Genomic DNA, 23,412 nt, shown 5'->3' on the forward strand with positions numbered 1-23,412 from the left:
TGGCCCAGGGGAGTAGGGAGGAGTGGGGGCCCTGGGGAGTGAACTATGAGGGAGGAGTGGGGGCTCAGGGGAGTGAAGAAGGAGGGAGGCATGGGGGCCCAGGACAGTACACCAGGAGAGAGGCGTGGGGACACAGGAGAGTGAACCAGGAGGGAGGAGGGTGGAGTTCGGCCCAGCGAGTGAACCAGGAGGCAGGAGTTCGGCCCAGGGAGTGAACCAGGAGGGAGGAGTGTGATCCAGGGAGTGAACCAGGAGGGAGGAGTGTGGTCCAGGGAGTGAACCAGGAGGGAGGAGTGTGGTCCAAGGAGTGAACCAGGAGGGACGTGTGTGGTCCAGGGGAGTGAGCCAGGGAGGAGGAGGGAGGAATGTGGTCCGGGGAATGAACCAGGAGGGAGGAGTGCAGTCCATGGGAGTAGGGAAGAGTCTGGTCCAGGGGAGTCAACAAGGAGCCTTTGGGGGTAGCAAGTTCACACACCACAAATACCTCCCAATCCATCCGCGTGCAGGGAGGGGCCGGAAACCACGCAGGAGCTACAGCGCTTTCTCCTCACAGAAGAGGAGTAAGGATATCGAATCATGCATGACATCAGAGCTAAAGTTCTACCACGGTGGGGAGACGCTTCACAGACCCAAATGGGTGCAAAACAAAACCAATCATACAAGATCAGTGGATGGAACAGGATCAGAAATTTAAGCCTGTAACAAGCTTTCAGAAAAAACTTCACTTGATCTGCAAGATGACTGCAGCTCTGCTTGATCATTTCTGCAAATGTCGAACTCGCGATGAGCCATCTCAGAGCCCTTCAAGAGGAGTAACAAAATCAAAACGCCAAGGCATCCTCCGTATTTTAGATAGCCTGCAACAGTATGGAAATGAGCAGCGGTGCCAGAGCTTTCAAGTTTGTTTGAAGTAAATTCCAGCATGAGGGCAGCATCTTTCTGGCTGAAGCAATGAGGTAGGCTCCTGCTCACCGCATGGGAGACCAGCTTTCAGCTAAGCTGCTGTCAAGGGTCTGCAAACCACGATCCCCGACCGAGCCTTGGCCAGGGAACCAGAAGTGATTTTTACACTTTGACGTTTTCACAAAAGAAATATATGCAGAGACTTCTGTGGCCCTCAAAGCATAACACGTTGCCTACTCTGCCCTTTACAGGAGCTTCTAGCTTTGCTGTCAGTTACAAAGTGTTTCTATAAAATAATGTCACTGATTTTCAAGCATGCCAGGAAAAGTCACACTTCTCAACAACCCTCAATGGAGATGCACCATCCTGTGTTTCACACAGATTTTAGACTTTTAAAAGCCAAAATAAGGGAGGTAATTCAGCTAAGTATTATAGTAACACAATTTGAGATACTTAATGATGTGTGACAACAGAATACTTGGCATTCCTGTGAGGCAATAAACTAGCTCAAACACAAAATAACAAATCAAAGCATGTTTTGGCCTCTCAAAGTGATCAGTGAAATTGGAAATAACATTCAGTTAAATGACACAAAAAAAAAAAAAAAGCACAAACAAAACAAATACTACTACACCATCACTCCTTAAATTTATTTAACTACTGCTGCCAAATAAAATGGAGAGACTTCTTACTGCAGGGTAATAATCGGCCATTGTCATCATGAAATAGACCGCTGTGCAGGCTCAGGCCCTCCAGCCCACAAAGGCAGGGGGAGGGAGGAGAAACGATGGCCAGAAACAAAGGGACAGGGCAACCATGACCTAGTCAGCAATTGTACCCTCCCACCTTTCTTCTGGACTTACAATTTTGGAGCCATCTGGGTTTACCTTCCTATGTCCATAAGTCAGCAAGTTCTCGAAGCCAGAAATCTACAATCCTTCTGGCAGCCAAGTCCTCTCGGCCTTCCCCCATGTTTTAGGGCCTCATCAGCTCACCCCTGGATAGTATCAATGGCCTCGGAGCTCCAGTCAACCTTGCACTCCACAGACTCAAGTATGCCAAGAGCCACTCCAGGCTGCCACTGCCATGACCAAAGGCTTTCAGAGACAGTCGCCAGCACTGCACAAATCCATGTGGCTTCACCAGGTGCAAAGCGGCTCCAGCATTCCATCCAGTCTGTCGCTGCTACCATAGCTGTGAGTCTAGGATGTGTCAGGAAGGGAAGGAAGACACCATGTACATCATCTCATTTAGGCTTCAGTGTCACAAGGTGGATTTTGTCGTGCCCGTTTTATGGATCAGGAAAGTTTTAAGGAGGGCAAGCACAGGGCCCTGCTGACACAAGAGCAAGACCCGCAGAGGCCTGGGCATGACCCCCGCCCCACGCTCCCTGGGTCCTGATATCCACTCCTCCCCCGTGGGAGCCTGATCCTGGGTCTGCCTGAATTGCTACCATTCCTAAGACATGACTCACGTCTGTCCACCTCCTCCTTTATCTGTTTCCCGCAGCCCAGAGGCGTGTGTGCTCTTCCATCCAGACAGACATCACACTTCAGCACCTGCATCTGACATCGCTTCAGCCAAAAGCTTCTCTCAAACCTCCCCTACACCTGCCGGTCACACAGGTCTGCACCCATCACCTTTCTCACACGAATTCTCACATATTCCTGTGTAGCACCATCCAACTGATGATAGTCTGAGAGGAGGAAGCTTTGTAGATAAGTCCACGTTCTACTTTGCTCCCAGCCCTCCGTCTTGCGTCTTGCATGAGGCAACCGATTAACAGCAATTTCATTTCAGCACAACATTTCCATTTGAAGAAACGCAGAGCATAGGGCTCTGGTCATAATTAAAAGCTTGTTTCATTTGTCATTTGAAATTCCATGTACTGCTGCAACAGCAGCACCCCCTCCTCGCCAGGCTCTGCCCTAAGGACATCTTTCTTCCAGCGCTCGATTCCCATCAGAACCCTGGCAGTGAGAGCCCCGCAGGTTTCCCAGCGCCTCGGGCTGCGGCTTCCACGCTGGGCCGGCACTGACAGGACCGGAATGGTGCCCCCAACAACTACAGGATCGGAAGCTGGTCGACTGCTCTGTAGGATGGAGACATGTTAGTAATCCCCGACATTTCCACTGACAGGCTGCTCAGGTAAACTGGGAAAAATCCACAAACTAGAAAGAATCCATGGGGAGGAGCACTTCTGTCTCCAACCTGGCAGCAAACGGTGGCTGTGCAGACGATCTCTTCAGGAAAACTATCGACTGTATCTCAGGTCAACAACAGCCCCGCTGAGGGCCAAAAAATCAGCTCCCCCTGGCCCTCACTTCCTAAGGGTCAACCCTCCCAAGGCCACCTCTCCTGGAAGATCAGCTCTGACGCACCCACGACGGTCAGGAACCGGCTCTGGGACACATTTCCCAGGCTCCTGCCCACCGCCCTCTCTCTTCTTCCTCCTCCATCTCCCTCTTCACTCCCATCCGCCCTCCCCCTTTCGCTTCCCTTCTCTCCTTTCCTCTCCCTCCCTCATTTCCTTTCAGCCCTCACCTTCCTCACTGCACTTCCCTATGCAACTCAGCTGACGCATTCTCAGGTCAGTAGAGTTTTCTTTCACTCTGTTTTTATTGCAATGATCATTCTTAATGAACAGAAACCTGTTTCGGACCATGTGGATGCCACCTCCTGACCAACTGCTGCCCCGCGGCTCCGTGTCCACTCAGTGTCCTCACGTCGCAGGTGCCCAGCAGTATGGCTGTGACCAGGGGTAGCAACATGGGACATGAGAGAGGTATCCCACCCAAGAGGCCCTGCAAAGCCTCCCCAGCAAGCCGGAGCAAGGCCCAGGGCGGTAGGGAGAGCGCCGTGCTCACGATGTAGGCAGTTCAGCTTCCGCAAACTGTCCATCGACTGCAAATTACTTTGTTTCCATGGTTACAGAAGAACCATAAGCATTCTGAAATATGTTCTTGGTTTCATGTTTGCGAAATCTAAGCAACATTATAAGAAAAATCACTGAATTCTGCCCGAGGCTCTAGGGGTGTTTTCCTCTCTGAAAGGAGCCCCTTCCAGGACTTGGGATTGAGTGACAGCCTTCAAAATCACGGTTATCCTGGTGGTAACAGGGAACTCCTCAGCCCGCCGGGATCTGGGGCCCTCGACAGCCCCCACGGTTCCAGACGCCAGTGTTCTAAGAATCACACATGTGCAGATAGCAAAGCTTGCTGCACACACACCAGGTGCTAACAAGCCCCAAACGTCTCACTCATACTTGCTAACCACATCGCTTCTCTCAGCCTCCACGGCGTTTCACACTCTGCCTTTATATAGAGATGAACCATGCGTCCTGAGCGCTACAAAGATTCAACTCCTTCCGGGAAGAGGGGTGCATCTTTCCATCACGGGGTCCTCACTCCAGCTGGCACAGGATTTGCAGAGTGGGCGAGTCTAATGTTGATGACACTTTCTCAATATTCCCTTCACACCCCTCCAAAAACAAGAGTGCTGCCAGCTTCTTACCGACGTTGTAATGAGCAAAATATTTTTCTCTTATTTGTCACTTTTTAACGTTATACTAGTGAAGAATGTGACTCTGCGTGTACACTCTAAGCACCCACACCGTGAACATTCTGCTCTCCTGTGACTGTATTCAGAGGTCACAAGGACAAAACTTCTCCATAGTAGCCAGAATATATATATATATATATTTCATATATAAATATATATATATATTTTAACATGACTTCCACTCATCTGAAAGTCACAGATGTGGCTTTTCCTTCATAAAAAGATCCAAATGATACACAAGCCAGGTTTAATAAACACATTGGTCCAGGTGGGAAAATGACCCCTCAGTCTCCCTCCCCTCAAAGACCAGGGCAGCCAGGAAACTGCGCTCTACAGTAAATGACAACCAGCAGGATTCCCTAAATAAGCAGCCGGAAGATTCCCATCTCACAGAGAGCGCCTTTCAAGACTCAAGATGTCCCCGCTCCCTGAATGTCCTACAAAGAACAGACTACCCAACTGAGGACTGAGGCAGTAAAGAAACATGTTTTCGGCCGGGTGCGGCGGCTCACGCTTGCAATCCCAGCACTTTGGGAGGACGAGGCAGGTGGATCACAAGGTCAGGAGATCGAGACCATTCTGGCTAACACGGTGAAACCCCCTTCTCTACCAAAAATAAAAAAATTAGCCAGGCATGGTAGCGGGCACCTGTAGTCCCACGTACTCGGGAGGCTGAGGCAGGAGAATGGCGTGAAGCTGGGAGGTGGAGTTTGCAGTGAGCCGAGATCGTGCCACTGCACTCCAGCCTGGGCGACAGAGCAAGACTCTGTCTCAAAAAATTAAAATAAATAAAATTTAAAATGTTTTCAGCAAATAGCATCATCGACCCACAAATGAGAGGTACCGTTTTCATTCTAGGAGGGAAACACTACAAAGTACGTACATTTTAGCCCCGTAAGTGAATTCTTTGGGCGTTCCTGTGTCCGCTATCAAATGCAACACATCACCCCAAAAGGCAAAGTTCTATAAGTCACATCCAAAGAGGGGAAAAATCATTCTAAGTTTTAGCAATCCAGTAAGAACCTGATCCAGAGAAGCCTACTTGTTCCAGACTCTAAGCAGCAATATATTGCTACAATGTAATGAAAACAAAGGGATGATTAAGAAAATTTCAATGCTAATAAAAGACAAAAACGTAATTGGATTTATTCTACTCTAGACAGAGCAGCCGGGCAGTTCACCCATACGTTATGAACGTTGCTGTTTATCAGCCAGGGTCCAAACTCTGTCAACAAGGCTTGACAGTAACGGCGTGATCTCCACTCACTGCAAGGTCCACCTCCCAGGCTCAAGCGACTCTCTTCAGCCTCTGGAGTAGCCAGGACTACAGGTGTGCAGTCATCACGCCCAACTAATTTGTGTGTTTTCAGTAGACACGGGATTTCACCAGGTTGCCCAGGCCGGTTCCCTGGGTCTCAAGCTCCCAGGCTCAAGCAATCCACCCGCCTCGGCCTCCCAAAGGGCTGGGATTACAGACGTGAGCCATCACGCCCGGCCCTTTTTTGTTTTCTTTTCTTTTTAAGTGACTAATGTGCTTCACAGTCTTGTAGGCATTTAAAAAAAAAAAAAAAGAACAAGCAAATTCTGTAAGGGAAAGAAACCATTAACACTTTTTACACTTCTCAAAACTCAAAACTGAAATGCTAAGAATAAATGTATTTTATTCACAGAAGCAGCATTCTTAAAGTTCTGTAAAAGTGATACCATGGACACCACCACATCACAGATGAGCGTGGCAGGACTGCTCAGGTTCAGAACACATTCTCAACAGTCCTCTTGCCCCTTTCCTCAATGGGAACACTTTATTCTGTCTTTTATTCAAATTAAGTATCTTGCGAGGGAGTTGAAAAAAACTGCATAGCAGATTTTAAAACTTCAATGCTTTTCTCAATGTTCGCCACATTCTAATGCATTTTACTGACTACACGGCCAATAAGCCTAAAGCTTTTTGCATCGGTAAAGACAATGCTCCTTGTAGCAATAGGCTTTTTCTTTTCTATACAAAGATCTATAACTTAAGCTAGTAAAATGGGCATTTCACAAAGATTTTGCACAATTCCTAGCACAGATTTTAGCAAAATAAAACCATTATCTTTCCGCAATTAAATAAGCAAGCATAGGAAACTGCACAGTTAAAATAACCATTCCATTATTTTATATAAACACAAATGAGAGAGTAGAGTATGCTTTGAAAAACAGTATTTCCATATGCCAACGATGAAGCAGAAGACAGTTCCTCAGCCTCATATGACATTTGACAACCGAAGTACTCTGGCCCAAGCCCAGCCCGCTTAAATGAAAATGAAGTAAACGTGTGAGTGACCATGGTGGGGCACTCTGATAGCCACAGTCCAGGAAAGAACAGCTAACATCTTTCTTCTTCATGGGAAAACCGAAACATACTCGAGAGACCTTGATTCTTTAAAACACAGTCTGCCCCAGTACTAACCTTAAGCTCCCAACGATCAAGATTGCTATAACCACAGAGGTGTTTTTCCAGGCCCTCGAAAATCACGGACATGGTACATACACAACGTTTTCAACCACTCAATGCAGCCAATTTGTTAAATGTGCTGTGATACCGGAGGTCTTGTGCAGGACCAGAAGCGTCGTAGCCTGGTTACCTGTCCTGGTGTTCAATGCTTTGCATGTGCAAAACCTGCTGTTACAATTTACTGGGCTTAATGTGATTCCGTTCGTCACAGAAGAGAGCTATGACATTTACTTAATTCCACGCACAAATTCTCAGGTTCACGTTCCACGAGTGACTGCTCTGTCCACGAGACAGCTGAGGGAAGACCCAGGAAAGGCCTGGGAGATGCCAGGTGCTCACAAACTGGTATCCGTCTGCTGGTTCTGGCTTAAAAGAAAACAGACATAGAAGAAACTAAAAGGGCTCACTACACCTAATATCACAATGTTCTCAACTTTACCTTAGCCAAAAATAAAAGCGGAAAAGTAAAACTACTCCAGGGCATGATTCCAGGGCTAATCTGAAACATGAAATATTTAGAAGACAAAGCTCATTGTGAGTGCAAGTAATATACACATAAAACACTGGTTTCACAAAACCCAGTCTTTGCGATTGCTTTAATAAAAAGTAAAATTCTCATGAGGATCGCATGCATTAACTGATTTTCAAATGAAGGGACTGGTAAACTTCAGGGCATATGATTTCTGTCACACACAAGGGGAGCAGTGAGAGAGAAGAGCTAGGATCAAGTGTGCTGAAGCTGTCCTAGGACTGAAATTCAGTTTCTGCCAAAACAAAAACACAGGAGGCTGTCAACTTCGATAGCAAGCTCTGCTTGAGAGCGTCAAGATGCTAAAGTTGCAAAGGAGCTTCTCCCTGTATGGGCACGTGTGATCCTTGCGAAAACATAGCTCAGCATTATCAAAAATCAGGAAAGAACACAAGCCTTCCAGACATGAAATCCAAGAGCAGAAGGGAGCAGAGTGCAAGCTTGCTCGGCAGAACTGTTCCCGGACAACAGCACAGACGACGTCACAGGGAGGGCAGGGCAAGCAACAGCAGCTTCCGTCTCGCCGCAAGCAGGGCCTGAGCCAGGGGAGCAGTCTCCTCCAACCTGACAAGGAGGCGCGAGGAGCCACAGAGAAGTCAATTCAGGGCCCTTTTCAGAAAGGGGCAACAATGAGAAAATCTGGTCTCACCCACCCCCCACCTGCCACGGTAACAGCTAAACTCGCACGTGCGTCTGTCACGTTCCCCAACCCCTCTTGCAGGTGCTCTTCCTGCACCCGGGTGCCTGTCTCCGTGCTGCTCCTGAGGCCACACCTGTTGTCATCCACTAGTGACCGGGAATTCACCTTTGTCCGGGAGAAGCAAACGCAGACTTCACACACTCCTGTACAGGTTTGCTGGCCGAGAATCTAACTGCACTGTCCGATTCCAGATGTGCTGGTTCCAAGGAGAACGTTCGATGCCTGGCATTTATAAACGGTATCAGTGGGTTCTAATGGGACTCCCAGGTGGCCGCATGAGGGACGGAGCTGTTGCCCTGCTACCCCGAGCCAAAGCAAGGCTGAGAGGCACACACCACAGGCCACATCACACTCGAGCACCGACTCTTGACCGTTGCTCGTTCGTGTGTTAAGAGTTCAGGGAGCCGGACGCGGTGGCTCAAGCCTGTAATCCCAGCACTTTGGGAGGCCGAGACGGGTGGATCACGAGGTCAGGAGATCGAGACCATCCTGGCTAACACAGGTGAAACCCCGTCTCTACTAAAAAATACAAAAAACTAGCCGGGTGAGTTGGCGGGCGCCTGTAGTCCCAGCTACTCGGGAGGCTGAGGCAGGAGAATGGCGTAAACCCGGGAGGCGGAGCTTGCAGTGAGCTGAGATCCGGCCACTGCACTCCAGCCTGGGCGACACAGCCAGACTCCGTCTCAAAAAAAAAAAAAAAAAAGAGTTCAGGGTACAGGCGACAGACAGGCCTGATCTCAGCCATGGGACAACAGTGACTGCCCACAAGTCCCGTATCTAAGCCCCGACTTGCCCATCCATCCTTCCTTCAGGAACAATGCCCACCTCACAGTGCTGCCATGAACGCTAAGTCAGCACGTACATACACAACCAAATTCATTGCAATTGTGCTTTCTACAACAAGTTAATACAACCAGGCACTATCATTGAGACTGAATAACCAATATTAGAACAGAAGATCAGGCCAGGGATGGTGGCTCAGACCTGTAATCCTATCACTTTGGGAAGCTGAGGTGGGTGGATCACTTGAGGTCAGGAGTTGCAGACCAGCTTGGTCAACATGACAAAACCCCATCTCTACTAAAAATAAATTATCCAGACATGGTGGCACACACCCTGTAACCCCAGCTACTAGGGAGGCTGAGGCATAAGAATCACTTGAACCTGGGAAGTAGAGGTTGCAGTGAACGGACATCGTACTACTGTGCTCCACACTTCCAGCCTGGGTGACAGACCAAGATTCTAGTAAAAAAATAAAAGGTCAAGATGAAAACTGATTGAAGTATATGGAACATGGACCTTGGCAAACATAAAGTTCATTAGCTGGTACTTGATCAAGTTGTTGATTTCTTCATTACAATCTTGTATATCCTTCTAACACGGCTCAAAATGTTTACATTTGAGCACACCTCGAGTATAACAAAAAATAAAGTGCCTATATTTCATAAATGAGCAAGTTCCAGTAAGACTGCATCCTGCTCTAGTTAATCCTTTGACAATGTAAAACTGAACCATCCTGACACAGCACTGACACATGGTACAAGAAAAATGACCTCCAATTAAATCGCTAGATTTAGAGAACACATAAATATAGTTTATCACGAATTTACCAGCGATTAGCAAGATTTTAAAGGAAGAAAAAGTATCGGGACTGTAACTAGGAATAAAGGCAAAAATAAACAAGAGAAATTAGTCACGTTTAAATCAATACCCTTTCTGTGGGGCCGTAATAAACTATATACAACAGGTGTGCAAGCTGTCATGCTAAACTGTCACCAAGCTCTCTATGAAGGTAGTAAGAGCGTCCCAAGTCACAGAGCCTCATATTCCTATTTAAATGCTACACAGCCAACACCACACTCGGCACGCAGTGAGAACTCTGAAAGCTCTGAGGAACGCATGATGGGATGAAGGGCCCCAGTCCTGCCATCACCCTGCTGCTTATTAAAAATATAAAACAAAGCCCTGCCTTCAAGGTGCTCAGATCTAACTAGTACAAAGTTTTGCTTTTGACAAGTTAACTACGAATGATGAAGACACTCAACAGCTGTGCGAAATGTAAGGCAACCTAATAAGAGGAACTTGGCTGAGACTAAACCCAGAGATGGTTTTTTAACCACAGAAGAGGAAAGAACTGAAGAACCTTACAGAAAGTTGACAGCAATTTCTGTTTCTCTATGGTACAACCTGGAATTTACCTTTGAGATAGACTGTCCTTCTGTTCTGAAAAATCAGATTATTCTTGCAATCCTCCATCAGGACTGAAATTCCCAAAGACATGGAAAACCAAGTACTAATTTTAAAACCCCCCAAAAAAACTACCTATGATCTTAGATGTGAGATTTAATATTCTCAAATTCCAAATTTGGAAATATTTTGCACAAAGTCCTTATTTTCCCTGTTTACTTGAAAGCTCTCTATTCTTTTGTCCTAAACATCTTCTTTCTCATCCTTCCAAACAGTATCTGAAGATGAACTTACATATCGTTTTCAATGTTAACAAAGAAGATACTACATTTGTCATGAACTGTTTATATTCACAACTCTAGGAGAGATTTTGCTACATCGTGAGGAATAACACGAGGCAGTAAATACGCCACGAATAAAGAACAGTAGAAAGTGGACACATTTCCTGATGAGTGCCGATTTCTCATTGAGCTGCTGACAAAGTTATAATACAGAAAGGTAGACAGCTGCTGTGTTAGTTCTACCTCACTTAAGTGACCAAGTCATTGTTGTTTCGGTTCCCTCTCTCGTCTGGGGATGAGACACACCTCACAGAGCTGTTTATGATTTCAGGAACACACACATCAATGAAGTGACTGTTCCTAAATCGTTGCAAAGGATATAGCAACCTGCCAAATTTCAACTAGGTTGTAACAAACAACTGTTTTCATCCTACACTCTCCGGTGCCAGCGAGATGGTGTGTTCTTGGATCCCTGCGGGAGCCCTATTCCTGGTGCCATAGAGCACACACACATTTACATCCACATAGTGTACGTATATGGTACACTGTAACACGTGTACCTGCATAGAGCGTACACACATCCGAATACGTAGAGTGTACATAAGTGCACTACATGGGTACAGAGTGCACACACATCCAGATCCATGTGGTGTACATGCATAGAGTGTACACACATCCAAATATAGTGTACAAACAAGTTCACTACGAGTGTAAAAGCATAGAGCATACACACATCCATATAGCAAATGTACATAAGCTAACACGTATGCGCATGCATAGCACATACACCCATCTATATGCAGTGTACACAGGTATACTATACCTGTATGTACATGCATATGGCATACACATGCACATCCGTGCGTACATAGGTATGCTATTTGCTATATGTATACACGTGCGTATAGCATACACTCTTATCCAAATGTACGTAGGTGCACTACAGCGTGCATACACATGTGCAGTGTACACATATGCACATGTATACAATGTACATCAGTACACTAACGTATAAAGCGTATACACATATGCAATAGTGTACATACATATGCAGCATGTATATGTATTACTGTGTACATATCCAGAAGTTTATTCAGTGTGCATAGTGTACATGCATGCTTGTGTGCACATATGTATATATACTCTGCAGAAATAATGTGCACATACCCACATGATGTATGTACACAGGCATGTATATGGCATTAAATACATGCATGTATGTACACATGCAGAACAGATAGGTGTCCAAGTGCGCATATAACCATAGTGACCATAGATACACATACACATGTACATGCATGCCTACAGCATGCACGTGTGTAGGACACAAATGTAGTGTACATACCTATACATTGTAAATACATGCACAGTGGAAATATACGTAGTATGCGTACACCACATACACACATGTACATTTATAGAGTACACATATACTGAGACCCAGAACGGGTCATGAGTATTAATACTGCGGAAACGCTTCCAGTTCTACCTAAGTGAATTTTTTTTCAAACTATAATAGAACTCATACAAAAAGGGTTTTAAGGAAATGAATAAAGCTAGTGACAAAAATCAGTGGGAAGGGCACAACCACTTTCCCTCAGAGTTCTGGGCCTGACTGTGGAAGTTCAGAGGTTTCCTAATGCAGTACACGTCAGAACTGACTCACGATAAAGCGCTCCTTAAAAATTAAAAATGTGTCCTCATGTTTTGGCCTTTGAGACAAAGCCTCTTAGTTAATCGAGTTCTGACTGAATTTTACTCACAGTACTCTGGCAGATTCTTCATTTTCTGGTGAGACAGACGAATGTCCCAGGGTGAGGGCAATGCCAGCCCTTTCAGGGTCAGCTTTTCGAGGAGCGATGTCTGGCAGAACACAATCCAACACCATAGTAGGATCCCCCACCCAGCCACTTAGACACTTTCGGGGACTTACTCTGCTTGTTTCCCTTTCTTGAATTCAGCTGGGGGGGAAAAAACCCAAAAAAATCAAAACCAAAAACAAACAGCCCATGTGTTTGTGTGTCTGAAAAGTGAATACATCCACATCCAACTTTCTAAATGAGACACGGCAGGTATGATGGTCACTGAACAGTGGCCACTGTTGACAAAATACAAAGTCTTCTGCAAACATGAACGAGTTTCTAGGAATACAAAAGTCAAGGGAATTTACTTCACATATTAAAGCTGTCAAGGGTGCTCACCAAAAATGTACTTAGAGGTTTTCCTTTTAAGTTATTTTTTAAGATTTTTAAGTTGCAATACTTAAAAAGCCTCTGGGAAAAGAAAGGATACAGGTATCTGGAAGATTTATACTAAATGATTTTCATGTCTTTTTGATAAAGTTAAATAAGGTCAGCCTTGAAGTAATGGCTTCCACTACTCTGAGGCTGTGGATGGAATCCACGCCACCAGACAATTGAATAAACAGCAAGGCTGCACACACAGGACACAGGCAGTGAGCCAGCCTGACTAGTTGTCAGCTTCTGGGTCAGTTCTACCCAGTTCTGCCCAGGCCCCACTGGAGATGAAAACCTGCCCTTTAGAAGCCCTTCAAAGCCCACCTTTCAAAATCTAACCCTCTTCAACTGAGGCCCAAGTCCAAAAATCTACTGACATCTTAGCCCGCGTTAGGCCAGCTGTCGCCTAGCCTTTTTGGCACCAGGGATGGGTTTCATGGAAGACAATTTTTCTGGGGGGTGGTTTTGAATTGCAACTGTTCCACCTCAGGTCAGGCATCGGATCCTCATAAGGAGCACCTCCGAGATCCCTCACATGCAGTTTACGATAGGGCCCCAGCGCCTAGGAGAACACACAGGTTATGAGAGTGCCCCAGCGCCTAGGAGAACACACAGCTTATGATAGGGTCCCAGAACCCAGGAGAACATGCGGCTTACGAGAGGGTCCCCGCGCCTAGGAGAACAGGTATTAAATGAGTTGGCAAAGCCAAAATCCACCGGATCTACCCCTCCAAAACAAACATACACCACTGCCCAATATTGATGTGAGCCAAAAACATGGAAGTCCTGAGGGCCCACACTGACCACAGCCAGATGCCACTTCTGAAAGAACCAAGCACGTGCCTAAAGATCACCCGTGATGACCCAGGAGAGCAGCTTTGAGCAGAGACAAAGGTGTAGGAGAGGCACATGGGCCAGGGTGCTGGGTGTGCCCGTCTTTGTGACCTCACTGAGATTGCTGACCTCTGGCCCTTGGTGTCCGTCCTATGGAGGAGGTAGGCCCCCAAAATCCCTGCCTCCCTTCAGCACTGACTGAGGCGGTCCTGAAGTCTCCCCAGGGCTGAGACTGCTTCTAATTCCTGTTAGCTGCACACCCACATAAAAAACAAAAAACAAAATATCAAGTATGCAGACAGGAAAAGAAAAATATGTGAATCTTCCCTTATTCAATAGGCATTTAAAGAGTAACTGGAAAATTGTGATAGTCTTTAAACAACCACCAGCTATCACGTCGTGTTGAAATGTTTTAGCTAATCAGGAACCTGTGTGTTACAGGAAATCAGTTGACAGGTCCCAAATAACCTCGGAGCTTATGACCTGACCCCCACTCACGTGCATCACCTCTCCAAGAGGAACGTGTCCTGGACACCTTTCAAATGGTGAGGAAGAGGAAGAAAGGTAGCTTTCCCTCAACCCCACAAAACAAGCTCGACCCCGAGGAGCCCGGAGAACAGCAACGTTTGTTTAGACGCTTTCCCACTGACCTTGTCAGAGCAAACGTTCCCATCCCACACCGCCCGGTGTTTAACTCTCCCTGGGATACCAGCAGCCGCCAACCCTCAACAAGCTGGAAACAGAGGCCAAGCTGACAGGAGGCCTCTCTCCATTCCCTACTGAATTCGCTCAGGACACGGATGTTCCCAAACACATACGGCCCCGAGTATTCCACTTGGAGAACATTCAAACAACAGACGCTGCGAAGACGTTCCCCTAAAGAGAAACTCAGTTTCTAACTTCCCTTAGGGAAAAATATGAGACCCAGAACTTTCCAGAAAATCAAGTGTGAGAGGAAGCCACTCACCTCTGGCACTTCTTAAACCTGCCTTCCCGCGGGTGCTCAGGGATGTCCCCGCGCCAGCCCCGTCCACCCAGGACGGCAGCAGGTCTCAGGCAGCCAGCACCTGGGCAGCTGGCGAAGCAACCCCAGGGTGAAAACGCCATCCCAGGCATCACTTCCCGGAGCCCCTCAGCAAGAAAAACAGAGGTGGGACAGAACCGAGGGCTGATTCGAGGCTGGGGAGCCACAGACCCGCACAGCTCAATCATCGGACATGCTCTTCTGTGGACAGAGCCCAGGGAGAGGCCAGCAGAGACCCTCGTGCCGGCTCCACGGGCCAGCGTCCTCCAGGGCTGCAAGTTTGTGATCACAGCTTCAGAATTTGGTTCCAGAATCTTCCGGAATCAAACACGCACCAAACTGTAAAGCTGCCAGGACAGCAGGGCCCAGGAGCAGGCTCAGGGGAGGACCACGTAGAAACCCCACACACAGCATACACGTGTGCATGTTTACTCCACACATGCCACCCCTTCACCCAATACTATGCATGCAAACGCATGTATGCACTCCATACACACCCTCAAATACACTCACTAAATATGATGCGCGTACACACTCCACACACACTGACAAATACATGCAACACACATGAACATGCTCACTGCAGCCACACCTGCTAAATACACTCACCACACACGCACAAACGTGACACACCTGCACACTCATTCCAGACATCACACCCCTCACCAAGTACACAGGTACACACACCCCCCAAGTCGAGAACCTGCAGACTCCACAAGCTTTGGTTTCCCCCACTGTTTCTCTCATCACATGAGATCCACACACAGGTGTCATTTACTGACATCTAACACCCGGGGAGGCCCTTAGACAGAACTGCAGTCACAATTCGGCTTCATTCAGGCATTCATCACCAGCCTCCTGAAGCCACCTCCTGTCCCCACGGGGAGGGAGGCCGAGACCGGAGACGTCACTGGGCTTACAGATCCCCAGGCTGGCAACCCAACGAAATGAGGAGGGCTTGGCCACGGCCCTGGAGGGAGATGGGTACTGGGCTCAGGTATGCGGAACATGAGTCCTCATTTCCATACCGTGTCACCTACGACTGCGTCAGGTGAAAGCCAGTGGTTTGGCATTCCTGGGATAGACAGTCCTGGAATTACAAGCAAAACTTTTTATTCCTCCCCTCTGAACACATGAGGTCCATGGTCCCCTCACATCTAACACTGGCAATCAGAATCGGTGACTCCTTGTCCACCTGAGGACCACCCAAGAGGATCCACACACCTGCTACAACAGCAGCACAGCACCTGGTCTGCAGGGGAGCAAAACAAATCCCCCCTTTATGAATAACACTGGATTACCCCGACACTGGCAGCCTGCAGTGTGTATATCGTCAAGCCCCCACATCTGCGCCACCTGCAAGAGGAAAACAAGCCCTTAGTCCAGGGCTCTCAGGACAGCCTGTGAGGAGGATGCTGGCACCCTTCTCATCTCCCAGTGGAGAGGAGAGAAGGCCAGGGTCAGGACTGGTGTATCAGGAGGGTTGGGGTTCAAACCCCATCTGCCTCACAGAGCAGCCCTTACCGTTCAAGTGACTTCTATCATCAGCCTTAAAATGTACCACAGTTACCAGCAATTCTGAGTGCTGTTCCTTGGGACGTCATAAGCAAACATTTTGTTAGAAAGATTTTGCCAAATCTGCTTTCAAAATCCTATGCTATGAAATGACTAATGAAAATTTGAGCTATGAAATAAAGCACATAGTTAAATGAATCCCAAAATGACTATCACGAAGGAAGCTTTAACTTGAAGTGAAAAATATCCTCTAAATGACATCAGCCAGAATTATCTTCAATCATTACTGATCCCATAACGCTTCAGGAATTACACAGCATCATCTCAGATATGAGCTTAAAACCATTAGCTGAATGCACATTTCAGCACAACCAAAGTTCTGCTGTAATAAGCAGCACAGGTGTCTCTGGAGAGGATTTTAATTGGGACTACAAACGATGTACACGATCGTGGTAAGAGGTTTCATGCTGGCTGTTCTCCAAGGTGCGACACAGAGAAACACCACTAACCTCAAAGACACCTGCTGCTTTGTAATGAGATGAGAGATGATGTGGACAGACTACTGTAAATATTTGAAAAGGAGAAACAATGCAAGGAAAGAATCGTATCAGTTTCCCTTTACATTCTTAGAAAAAAACGATTTTTCTTTTGGGATAATTTAAAAACAAAATGACATTTCTGGATTTTTTTTTTTTTTTTTTTTTTTTTTTTACTTTTCTTTCTGAGACTGGGTCTCGGCTCTGTTGCCAAGATTGGAGTAGAGTGGAGCAATAGCAGCTCACTGTAGCCTTAAGTGATCTTCCCACCTCAGCCTCCAGAGTAGCAGGCACCACAGGCACGCACCACCACACTCAGCTAACTTTTCTGTTATACAGATGGGGTCTTGCTATGTTGTCCAGGCTGGTCTTGAACCCCTTGGCCTCAAGTGATCCTCCTGCCTTGACGTCCCAAAGATTTAGCCTAAGCGACCATGTCTTATCGGAAAATAGACATTAGAGCAAATGCATTTCTGTAAGATTTTCTACCTCTTTTCACTGGGGAAAAAGGTAACTTGCCTCCAAGGGTCGGAGACAAAGCTGTTACTGCAGACAAGAGCGCTGTGCATCCCGGGAACCGCTACACCACGAGGCATGGCCGTGCACCCTGGATGCAGGAGTAACACACGAGGCTAGCACAGGCAGATGCTGGCCCTCTCCAGAAGTAGGCCTATCCTTCCTCCTCTCCTCAGCCCCCTCTCCCTTCAGGCCTCAGTGGCTGCTGACAGGGGAGAGGCCACAACTAGAGGAGGCTCTCAACTCCACCAGGGACAGGAGCCCCGGACGCTGGGGACTCTACTGCTGCCCTCTGCGCCCACCTCCTTCTGGTCCAGCCTTCTCAGGAGCCAGGCGTGGCCACTTTGACCCTCTTTCCCTTCTGTGGCTCCTACAAAAACCAGTTCAGCGAGCCCAGGCTGCCTCACACTCCAGGGACACCCGGCACAGGCCACCTCCATGACCTTATCCAAGCTCCTGGGGCCAGAAGGGTCTTGCAATATTTCACTTTCCAGTTGAGCATCCCCAGCCTGAAATCCAAAGTGCTCCGAAGAGCATTTCCTTCGAGTGTCATGAGGAAGCTCGGAATGTTTCAGGTTTCGGAGCATTTTGGAGTAGGGACTCTCAGCCTTAATTTGAACCTCTTCAAGGAAGCCACATACTGAAGCCCCCGATGTCCACCCTACACAATCCCAGCACACCATCTGAAGTCCTCAGCAACAGATTTTCTTTCTTCAAAAATAACCACAAGTCACAAACTCATACGCAATCACAGAAGGGGGTTGTGGACACCCGCACAGATGATGAAATTTAACTGTCACATTTTCACCTGAGTAATTTAAAGTCATTCCTCAAAACACACCTGTTTTACTGATTGCATTTTAAGGTGAACACACACAAATCATTTCAGGGAAACAAACGTCACTTTGGGCTGCGTGTGGTTTCTTGACTCCCGTGAATAACTCCGTTCACCCTCACTTCTGGATAAGGGAGACGATGCAAAGAAAACTGTTAAAACAAAGACATGAAAACAAGTTTAAGAAGGGTTTGAAAGGTTCCTCCTGTCCCCCTGGAGGGGAGACGAGGACACTTGGAAAGCTCACGGGGGACAGGAGCACAGCCTCCTCGGTGTGCCATGGACGCCGCCTCGCCAAGGGGAGAGGATGATGCCTGGAAGACTCACAGGGGTGGGAGCACAGCCTCCTCAGTGCTTTCTACACTCAGCAGCTTCAGAAATTCCTGCAGAAGCAGAACACATCATGAGAACTGAGATTGGAACACCCCAAAGAAAGGGGACGAGGGGTCAAAAAAAGCATTCGATCATTGCCAAGGAGGGCGGGCATGAAGCCGCTTCAAAGACCGTGTGAGAAGTCACTCATAGGCGTTTCAGAAAATAAGGGTAGCGCGAGATTGCTGGATCAGCTCAAACAGGCTGCCGTCCCTCAGGCCATGAAGTCCCTGAGATGAGCCTCTCACTGAGCAGAAGTCACTCGCATCTCTGCCAGAGAAAGTACTACAAGCTGACACAAAGCCTCATGAAACCTGGGCTTCAGCCGGTCGACAATAGTGAGTCTGACATGGTACATCCCTCCAGATGGTTAAAGACCCCAGGGGTTCATCGGACAACCTCAAAGGGCTGTGTCTGTCCAGCCCCTTTTCCAAGTTCTGGATGATTTTTCCTAATGTACTATAAGCAGCATGTTCCAGTAGAGACGTCATTAACTGACTCTGGGTCCTCTTAATTTTGAAATTACAAACACACTTGGCCAGGCACGGTGGCTCATGCCTGTGATCTCAGTACTTTGGGAGGCTGAGGCAGCTGGACTGCTTAAGTCCAGGAGTTTGAGTCCAGCCTGGGCAACATTGCAAAACTCCATCTCTACAAAAAATACAAAAATAAGTCAGGCATTGGGGACAAGGGGAACATGTGCCTGTGGGTCCTGGCTACTCAGGAGACTGAGGCAGGAGGATCGCTTGAGCCTGGGAGGTTGAGGCTGTAGTAAGCTGTGCTCACACCACTGCCTGGGCAACAAAAAGGTTTTTTGTTTTTTTGTTTTTTGTTTTTTTTTTTGCCTGTCTCAAAAAAACCAGAGAATAAGAATTATATACCTGACTAGCCCAAAATAAAAGAGGCCTTGTGGAATGACCTGAAACACAGCTGCAAATTCTGGCAGGGCCTCCCCTGGCTTGATTTGTGGTGAGTGCAGGACCGCTCTGAAGGATAGGACCCCAGGCACCTTCCGAGACTAGACCTTACAGTACAACTTCCCTTCGCTGGACGGAACACTGACCTTGGAGCCTGGGACACCCTGGGGCAGTGCCACCATCCTGAGGCCGCCATGGCACAAGCAGGCCCTACTATCATGAAGCCTGGGACACCCTGGGGCAGTGCCACCAACCCGAGGCCACTGTGACACAAGGGGGCCCTGGTGCCACTGAGAGGCTGCACAGCAGGTCCAAGCCCAGGCCAGGAGTGAAGAGGCTCCACATCCTTTCAATCCCTCCAGCTGAGTCCACAGATGTCTTCGAGCAGAAATGCATCACCCTCAATGTCCACGGGTAAGTTTTTGGACACAGAATCTGGAAGAATAAAAGATGGTTCTGGGCTGGTTGGTTGCCGGCTCGGATCTCTCCTCTTTCCACACAAAACCTGGCTCACACCAAGCAGCATCTAAGTCCTGGAAGATCTGCTAAACACAAGTGCAGTTACAAAGCGGAGAAACTGGAGGGGGCTGGGCTGGGCTGTGCTCCAGTGGCACCAGCGTTTCTCAGGAAGACCCCGGGCATTACAGGGTCCAGGGCAAGGGCTTCCTGGGATCCAGGACATGGAACAAGAACCCATTTCCCGGTCCTGTTGAATATGAATCGTCTAAGGGCCGATTCCCTCGGAGGACTGAGCACCACCCCACAACACCTTGGTATGGGTATGTTATTACATACGTTGGTATGGGTATGTTATTACCCATACCAAGGTAATAACAAGCCCGTTACCAGCAGGAGGCTGGTGATGAAGACATGAGGACCAGATGAGCACGAGGGATCCTGACAGATCATCCCTCGCACCGAGCAAGGGGCGGACAGTACCCACTGTTCCTGATGCATCAGCCCTGGCACTGAGCGAGGGATGGCAGCACGGCCTATGCCCCTGCAGATGCAGAGGGATGTGAGGGCGGCGCAGGCTGGGCTTGGAGGCTAACTCAACCACCTGCGCTTGCACTTCCGTTCCTCATGGCAGGGAGGTGAGGCACAGGCAGCATTAGGGCTCACCTTGGCCCCGGGCTGCACTTTTTTCTGCTTATGAGTCGTGCTCGCTTTACATGGACAGACATAGCTATAATAATGGTTCCCTGATTATTTCGCTGCCTACATAAAGGGCTTTCAGAATTCACTTCCATCCTTAGGAAAGGCGGCCAACACCAGGCTGTCTCCCTTAAGATGCCACGTCTCATATGGGGGAAAAAAAATCAAGAGAAATCAAATAAAGGCCATAAAATACATCAGTTTCAACACTAAAATTTAATAGTACGCTTTAAATTGAAGATGAGTTAAGTCACACTTCCAAACCTCTGAAAGCACGGTTACTGGGAGGGAATGGTTTGCAACACACAAACGCAGCTCTGTAGAAGTGCCCAGGCTGGATGAAGGCTCAAACGTCAGTGCGAGGAGAAAGTCTGAACAAACTCTCTCCTGCCCTGCTGCTGTCCTCTTCCAAAACACACTGTTTATCTGTCAGTTTAGAACAAGGCCTAGGGAGGTGGGAGGCAGGCCTGGGAGGGTCACCTAGCATCCAAGCTCCTCACTCACACAACCGCACCAGGCTGAGCTGAGCAGTACACACAAACACGACTAATTCTCCCCAAAAAGACGGAAGGCAGCACACTGCCACGCCAGGCACCCTGCAGACGAGAAGATTGAGGGGAGCCAGAGGTACCATTAATCTTGCTTGCATGGTGGAGGGAGAGGAATAATGCCACTCACTTGAGTGTTGCACAATTCTTTCTAGCACTGAGTGGCAGAAAACAAAAATTATAGATGCTTCCTCAGATAAACGTTTCTGAAGAACTGAACATAAATTACGTTCAGGAAATAGCATTATGAATGCCTCAAGTGCTTCTGTTTTCAATAATCCCAGAGTAATTCTATAAACCCGGGAATCAGTCTCACCCAACTCCAGGATCACGGCCCAGGTGACGTGGGCACACACATATCCTGAAGCTCCAATGCTCAACTAAAGTGGCGCGAGTGAAAATGATCCTGGGTATAATTTACACGGACACAGGAAGGTGGCTGAGCCCCAAACCCCTAAACCATGAAGACCAGTGTCCTTCAGGGGCCTCATCTCTGTCCTTTCGCAGCCTCTGGGAACCACCACTCTGCTCTCTACTGACACAAACGCCCCTCCCAAGGTACAACACCAGGAAGATCATCATTCAAAACTGAGGAACGTGGCAGAACAAAGCTGTCAGGAGATTTTAATCACCAACACCACTTGTTACGTGACCCAAAGATGATTAAAATCCCAGGCCCTTCAAGACTGAATGCTATCTATACTTAAATGCATTTAATCATCATATTGAGGGGTTATTCCTTTGTTTTGCTGCAAATATATCCAACTGCTGTAAAAGGAAAAGGCAATTTGTTAACGAAGCTTCTTGGAGTGTCTCAACAGGCCTCGAGGTAGCATAAAAGGCAGGACTTCCTGGCAGAAACGCTCAGCTCTGAGGTCAGGTGGAGTTCTTGAGCACCAACCAAGGCAAAATAAGGTCGAAGACCACACCACACTTTCCTCAATCACATCTTCATTCCACCTTTCCTTCTATTTCTCACGACTTCACTGGGAGAAATTGTGCTGAAAGAAAATGGAAACACACATACATAGGAGACCCTACAGATGCTGAGAATGGGTGCAGCCATCACAGTCCGAATGTCCTTTCAGGGCCATCTGACCTGGCTGGGATCCAAGTATCCAAGGGCAAGATTGTATGTCAGACCCGTGAAGCCAGGATTACAGCCACTGAACGGCAGTTTTCCATCCCACGGAACCCGGCCTTGCTAGGGGCTTCCTCGGGGACCACCGACCTCAAGCCACCACCCGTCAACTACTTCAGCTAACCTACATCATGGCAGAGGCCTCTCCAGGCAGACCAGCCCTGCCCAAGTCCTGTTCATGGCAAACCCTCCAGACAAACGTCCTTGGCCGCCTCCGGGAGGCTGTGCTCGGAAGGTGCCCTCATTTACTTCTGTGGCTCTGAGACATTTAACTAGAGCCCAACACATTTCTTCCTGTTCACATAGTATTGAGTTAAAAGATTTTTATGAGTAAACTTTCACTGGGAAAAATACCATTTCAGGAGCCCCAGTGACCACAATGAAAATGTTTTTACCTTCCCTTACGTGACATCGGCAATGCCAGGTCCAGGAAACGTTCTGGATCTCAGATAATGGCATATCCACTCATAGTAAGTCTTGGTCTTGTTTCACAAGCTATCAAATGCTGCCCAGAAGCAGGAAAAACCCCACAACGTGGCAGGGAGGGGCGACCAGCGTGAGTTCTAAGGCCAGACCACCCGGGTCTGCTGACAGCGTGGTAAGGGGCAAACAGTGCAGGGTCTAAGGCCAGACCGCCCGAGTCCCGCTGACAGTGTGGCTTCAGGAGTTTCCTAAACCCTCTGCTCTCCAAGTTTCATGTCAGAAAAATGCACTGATAACCGTGTCCACCTCGTTTAAATATGTATATATATACACACACATATATATATACTCCAAACCTACAGCCCTATAAAGGTCATTAATCCTAGTTATCCTCAAGGCATTGAGCGATCAATAATGAGCCATCCCTCTGCTGCTGACCTGCCTCAGCCCCACCCTCCGGAAACCCCACATCCATATCAGCCACACAGGATGAGGCCAGGGAAGGAGCAGGACTGTGTCTTGGGAACTTAAACTCTGGAAACTGAGTTAAATCGGTGCCGCTCAAATCTTGTCACCAACTATCTTGTTAAATTGGGAGATTCCATCTCTGGGGATCTTGAAGGAATCTGAGGCTCTACATTGAGTGAGATGAGCACTCGTGCTGGAATGAGACGGCAGGGAAAGCAACCGAATCTGGGGTCGCA

General features: G+C 47.9%; 1 protein-coding gene across 5 annotated transcripts in view; it reads right to left on the reverse strand.

Moving 5' to 3' along the window:
• LOC144336410 (disco-interacting protein 2 homolog B-like) overlaps positions 1-18,304 on the reverse strand; it is a 105,325-nt gene extending 87,021 nt beyond the window's left edge. For all 5 annotated transcript variants that reach the window (XM_077974827.1, XM_077974825.1, XM_077974828.1 and 2 more), the window contains exon 1: positions 18,159-18,304. In XM_077974827.1, coding sequence (XP_077830953.1) covers positions 18,159-18,176 — 18 coding nt within the window. In that variant the 5' untranslated portion in view covers positions 18,177-18,304. The remainder of the gene's footprint in view (positions 1-18,158) is intronic.
• Between the last annotated feature and the right edge of the window lie 5,108 nt (positions 18,305-23,412).

Source organism: Macaca mulatta, chromosome 18 (assembly GCF_049350105.2).
Source record: "Macaca mulatta isolate MMU2019108-1 chromosome 18, T2T-MMU8v2.0, whole genome shotgun sequence".
NCBI classification, from domain to species: Eukaryota; Metazoa; Chordata; class Mammalia; order Primates; family Cercopithecidae; genus Macaca; species Macaca mulatta.